General features: G+C 45.9%; 1 protein-coding gene across 2 annotated transcripts in view; it reads left to right on the forward strand.

The window, feature by feature from the left end:
* The window catches only part of fnip1 (folliculin interacting protein 1), a 50,260-nt gene that overhangs the window by 15,276 nt on the left and 28,364 nt on the right, over window positions 1-6,620 (forward strand). For both annotated transcript variants that reach the window (XM_070434323.1, XM_070434322.1), the window contains exon 2: window positions 537-666. In XM_070434323.1, the coding sequence (XP_070290424.1) occupies window positions 537-666 (130 nt within the window). The remainder of the gene's footprint in view (window positions 1-536; window positions 667-6,620) is intronic.

Below are 6,620 nucleotides of genomic sequence, written 5' to 3' on the forward strand. Positions count from 1 at the left end.
GGAGGCTGGTGGTGTGGTGGAGGCTGGTGGTGTGGTGGAGGCTGGTGGGTGGCCATAGCTGCCTCTGTTCCCCCCTGTGGTGGAGGCTGGTGGGTGGCCATAGCTGTCTCTGTTCCCCCCTGTGGTGGAGGCTGGTGGGTGGCCATAGCTGTCTCTGCTCCCCATCAGGCAGGCGATGGTATGAGGGATGGAATGGCAGCAATGGTACGACTGTTGGCCCGGCCCACCGACCCAAAGGGCTGACGGATTAAGAGAGCTTTTTAGCCAACTGTCAGTCCATCACTGTCACCTCTCTTTACTTTTTATGATTATTCATACTTTATGTAACCAGACACAGTTTAGTTTGATGGCCTTTGCTACTCTGACTGTGTGAGGACAGGTCTGACTGGGGAATGTCTGTCTGTACATGCTGCTGATGTTTTCAGAGTCCGTTTTTGATAGTTTTAGTAGAATGTCTACATTCATTGTTAGTAGTGCCAGCGTGATCATATGCTTCATGCTTGTGTCCTCTCTCCTTCCTCACTTTCTCTCTCCAGCTGGTCATCCCCACAGCTGGACCCTAGCCAGATCAGATTGATACTGTACCAAGACTGTGAGCGACGGGGGAGAAATGTCCTCTTCGACTCCAGTTCCAAAAAGAGGAGCGCAGAGGAAGCCCCTGCCTCGGTGAGTGACGTGTGTCTATCTGACTGACTGACAAGGGGTGTTTAATGGGGCAGTACACCACAATGTGGGCGAAATAGGAAATTCTGTCTAAAGCTCCTCCTGTGGCTATATTAAAGAGGGCTTGACCGGTTTGAGCTGGAGCTCTGATCTCCAATACTAGTAGCCTCATCCGAGACCAGCCACTGACGTGTAAAGCATTCTCCCAGACTCACATGACCGCAGTCTCTGTGACTGACTGCTGACTGCCTCCCTCTCTCTCTCTCACTTCAGCCTTTTTGTCATTGTGCTGTCACGGGTTACTTGCTGCAATCTACTGTGATGTTGACAATGCCCATCCGCTTGACCTGTATCACCCATATGTGTCCAAATAGAATGTGTATATTTATTTTAACCTGTTCTAAATCCTTGTTGTACATGTTTATTGTTGTACATGCAATTTGTTTATTGGATAAGGGCCAAAATGAGCCAAGCCTGTCTATTCAACAAGTGTGTACTATGTTTGTCATTGCCAACCAATGCATTCTGCTGCATGGTTAAAGGTGAAGTCTGATCCCTAGCACATTATACTTTATTGCCTGATGATATTGTTTCTCCATAGAGAGGGGGAGAGCAAGCCTAGAGAGAGGGAGTGAGCTAGAGAGGGGAGCGCAAGCCTAGAGAGAGAGAGGGAGTGAGCTAGAGAGGGGAGCGCAAGCCTAGAGAGAGAGGGAGTGAGCTAAAGAGGGGAGCGCAAGCCTAGAGAGAGAGGGAGTGAGCTAGAGAGTGTCGCAGGACGCAGCAAGCCCTAATCGTAGCCCAGAGGGAGTGAGCTATCAGAAGAGTCCTCTGGAGAGCAAGCTCCTAGAGAGAGAGGCGAGTGAAGCTAGCAGAGGGGGGGAATGCGCAGTCAGCCTAGAGAGAAGAGGGAGTGAGCTAGAGAGGGGAGGAAAGCGCGGCAAGCCTAGCGAGAGAGGGATGGCTAGAAGAGGGAAGCGCAAGCCCTAGAGAGGAGTGAGCTAGAGGCGGGGTAGTTAGGCGAGGGAAGTGAGTGCCTGGGAAGCAAGGCTGGGGGAGAGGGGAGGGAGTAGAGCGGGGTAGGAGTGGAGAGGGAGGTAGGGGTAGACTAGTAGCGAGGGTAGGGAGAGCTGGGGGGTAAGGGAGAGGGGTAGGGAGAGTGGGGTGTAGTGAGAGTGGAGGTAGAGGGAGGTAGGAGCGCGGGTAGGAAGGGAAAGGTAGGACGCGGGGTAGGAGAGGGAGGTAGGGAGCGCGGGGTAGGAGGGAGGTAGGGAGCAACAGAAGCGGTGGTAAGGGAGGTGGGAGCGGGGGTAGAGGGAGGTAGGGGAGCGCGGGTAGAGGGAGGATAGGAGCGCGGTGTAGAGGGAGGTAGGGAGCGCGGTGTAGAGGAGGTAGGGAGCGCGGGGTAGAGGGAGGTAAGGGAGCGCTGGTGTAGAGGAGGTAGGGAGCGCGTGTAGAGGGAGGTAGGGGAGCGCGGTGTAAGAGGGAGGTAGGGAGGTAGTGGTTGCAATTCCAGCTCACCAGTTCCTGAGGAAGTCCTATGACAGCCATTCACATGTTCCAGGCCTTTGTGTTCTCTATCAGGGCAGGCTAGACATTTGTTTGATGCGACCCATTACCGTAGCAAAGAAAGGCATGCAGTCCACAAAAGCATTCCAGTGCAAAATAGGGTGCTATTCTCTGGCACGTCACATGGGGGAAAGCAGATTGGAGTGTAGTTTTCATTTGTATGGATTTGTGACTAACGGATTGAATATTGTATGCTCTGACATCAATCATTTCAAGAGGTAGAGAAAGCCTGTGTAAATACTGTGTGTTGCTTGTGTTTGCTTAGAAATACGAGATAGAGGCTTGATGTTTTTTTTTTTCCGTCACTAACATATTTAGTTTCTTCCAAGCTAGTGCACTCAAAACACTGTTTTGAAGCGATGTAGGCCTATAACATAAAGCATGAACAGAACAACGTTTTAGTTGCTGTATACTCATATATTTTTTTGCGGAAAGATTGTACTGTTACACTCTTGCATTCCTAGTGTGTGTATGTATGTATGTAAGAGTACTGTGTGCCCTAAGTACATAGTGCCCTCTGTGCAAAATATATGCAACGTTAGTGTTGAAAGATCAGTAAACAGCTCAAATCCTAGGACAAAGACTATATGCTATTCTTTGTGGTAGGCGTGACTAAACACTCGTTAMCTGGCGACTCACTCTGAATTTAATTCCGCTGATCGCTACAWACAGTACATTCKKAAACTATTCAGACCCCTTGAMTTTCCCCACATTTTGTTACGTTACAGCCTTATTCTAAAATGGATTAAATACAACTTTTTCCTCAGCAATCTACACACAATACCCCATAATGACAAAGTGAAAACAGGTTGTTAGAAAGTTTTGCAAATGTATTCAGATCCAAAGACAAATACCTTATTTACATAAGTATTCCGATTCTTTGTTATGTGACTCGAAGTTGAGCTCAGGTGCATCCTGTTTCCATTGATCATCCTTGAGATGTTTCTACAACTTGATTGGAGTCCACCTGTAGTAAATGTAATTGATTGGACATGATTTGGAATGGCACCCACCTGTCTATATAAGGTCCCACAGTTGACAGTGCATGTCAGAGCAAAAACCAAGCCATGAGGTCAAAGGAATTGTCCGTAGAGCTCCGAGACAGGATTGTGTCGGAGCACAGATCTTGGGAAGGGTACTTAAAAATCTGCAGCATTGAAGGTCCCCAAGAACAGAGTGGCCTCCATCATTCTTAAATGTAAGAAGCTTRGAACCACCAACACTCTTCCTAAAGCTGGCCGCCYGGCCAAACTCAGCATTCAGGGGAGAAGGAACTTGGTCAGGGAGGTGACCAAGAACCCGATGGTCACTCTGACAGAATCCTAGAGTTCCTCCGTGGAGATGGGAGAACCTTCCAGAAGGACAACAATCTCTGCAGCACTCCACCAATCAGGCCTTTTTATGGTACAGTGGCCAGACGGAAGCCAATCTTCGGTAAAAGGCACATGACAGCCCTCTTGGAGTTTGCCAAAAGGCACCTAAAGACTCTGACTATGAGAAACAAGATTATCTGGTCTGAGGAAACCTGGCACCATCCCTACGGTGAAGCATGGTGGTGGCAGCATCATGCTGTGGGGATGTTTTTCAGCGGCAGGGACTGGGAGACTAGTCATAATCGAGGGAAAGATACAAAAATACAGAGATCCTTGATGAAAACCTGCTCCAGAGCGCTCAGGACYTCAGACTGGAACAAAGGTTYACCTTCCAACAGGACAACGACCCTAAGCACACAGYCAAGTGTCGTGTCTTTGGCWATGCCGGATTAAGKGATATGACATGCTATTCTATAAAAATAATTTCTCTGTAATTARTATTACCTGATTAAGCTAATCAGGTAGATAATTAACTAGAAAGTCGGGGCACCACGAAATAATGTTTATAGAGCTGTTATCTTCCGAATAAACTCTTAAAGACCTAGTAATCTTTTACATCAATAGCAGTCTATTAATCGTCACCTTATTTCAGTCTCATCTGAACATCGTAGAATTTTTGGTTATCTTCACGAACCCTGGCTAACAAGTTGAATCAGCAATACAACATTGGGTTTAATTATTTATTTACTAAATACCTAAATAATCACACAGAATTACATAAACACAGATTGGATATTATGTAGGGCGCGGTAGGAGCGCCGGTTAGACGGAGTCAGTAGGGACCCGCGCGGGTAGGGAGTAGCAGCGCCGGTGTAGAGCGACGGTAGGTGAGCCGGTTTGTAGAGGAGTAGCGAAGCCGCGGGTGTAGAGGGAGGGTAGGGAGGTAGTGGTTGCAATTCCAGCTCACCAGTTCTGAGGAAGTCCTATGACAGCCATTCACATGTTCCAGGCCTTTGTGTTCTCTATCAGGCAGGCTAGACATTTGTTTGATGCGACCCATTACCGTAGTAAAGAAAGGATGCAGTCCAACAAAGCATTCCAGTGCAAAATAGGGTGCTATTCTCTGGCACGTCACATGGGGAAAGCAGATTGGAGTGTAGTTTTCATTTTGATGGATTTGTGACTAACGGATTGAATAGTATGCTCTGACATCAATCATTTCAAGAGGTAGAGAAAGCCTGTGTAAATACTGTGTGTTGCTGTGTTTGCTTAGAAATACGAGATAGAGGCTTGATGTTTTTTTTTTTCCGTCACTAACATATTTAGTTTCTTCAAGCTAGTGCACTCAAAACACTGTTTTGAAGCGATGTAGGCCTATAACATAAAGCATGAACAGAACAACGTTTTAGTTGCTGTATACTCATATATTTTTTTGCGGAAAGATTGTACTGTTACACTCTTGCATTCCTAGTGTTTGTATGTATGTATGTAGAGTACTGTGTGCCTAAGTACATAGTGCCCTCTGTGCAAAATATATTGCAACGTTAGTGTTGAAAGATCAGTAAAAAGCTCAAATCCTAGGACAAAGCACTATATGCTATTCTTTATTGTGGTAGGCGTGACTAAACACTCGTTACTGGCGACTCACTCTGAATTTAATTCCGCTGATCGCTACAACAGTACATTCGGAAACTTTCAGACCCTTGAATTTCCCCACATTTTGTTACGTTACAGCCTTATTCTAAAATGGATTAAATACAACTTTTTCCTCCAGCAATCTACACACAATACCCATAATGACAAAGTGAAAACATTGTTAGAAAGTTTTGCAAATGTATTCAGATCCAAAGACAAATACCTTATTTACATAAGTATTCCGATTCTTTGTTATGTGACTCGAAGTTGAGCTCAGGTGCATCCTGTTTCCATTGATCATCCTTGAGATGTTTTACAACTTGATTGGAGTCCACCTGTAGTAAATGAATTGATTGGACATGATTTGGAATGGCACCCACCTGTCTATATAAGGTCCCACAGTTGACAGTGCATGTCAAGCAAAAACCAACCATGAGGTCAAAGGAATTGTCCGTAGAGCTCCGAGGACAGGATTGTGTCGGAGCACAGATCTTGGGAAGGGTACTTAAAAAATCTGCAGCATTGAAGGTCCCCAAGAACAGAGTGGCCTCCATCATTCTTAAATGTAAGAAGCTTGGAACCACCAACACTCTTCCTAAAGCTGGCCGCCCGGCCAAACTCAGCATTCAGGGGAGAAGGAACTTGGTCAGGGAGGTGACCAAGAACCGATGGTCACTCTGACAGAATCTAGAGTTCCTCCGTGAGATGGGAGAAACCTTCCAGAAGGACAACAATCTCTGCAGCACTCCACCAATCAGGCCTTTTATGGTACAGTGCCAGACGGAAGCCATCTCGTAAAAGGCACATGACAGCCTCTTGGAGTTTGCAAAAGCACCTAAAGACTCTGACTATGAAAACAAGATTATCTGGTCTAGGAAACCTGGCACCATCCCTACGGTGAAGCATGGTGGTGGCAGCATCATGCTGTGGGGATGTTTTTCAGCGGCAGGGACTGGGAGACTAGTCATAATCGAGGGAAAGATACAAAAATACAGAGATCCTTGATGAAAACCTGCTCCAGACGCTCAGGACTTCAGACGCTGAACAAAGTTCACCTTCCAACAGGACAACGACCCTAAGCACACAGCAAGTGTCGTGTCTTTGGCTATGCCGGATTAAGGGATATGACATGCTATTCTATAAAAATAATTTCTCTGTAATTTATTACCTGATTAAGCTAATCAGGTAAGATAATTAACTAGAAAGTCGGGGCACACGAAATAATGTTTATAGAGCTGTTATCTCGCGAATAAACTCTTAAAGACCTAGTAATCTTTACATCAATAGCAGTCTATTAATCGTCACCTTATTTCAGTCTCATCTGAACATCGTAGAATTTTTGGTTATCTTCACGAACCTGGCTAACAAGTTGAATCAGCAATACAAACTTTGGTTTAAATATTTATTTACTAAATACCTAAATAATCACACAGAATTACATAA

Source organism: Salvelinus sp. IW2-2015, linkage group LG23 (assembly GCF_002910315.2).
Source record: "Salvelinus sp. IW2-2015 linkage group LG23, ASM291031v2, whole genome shotgun sequence".
NCBI classification, from domain to species: Eukaryota; Metazoa; Chordata; class Actinopteri; order Salmoniformes; family Salmonidae; genus Salvelinus; species Salvelinus sp. IW2-2015.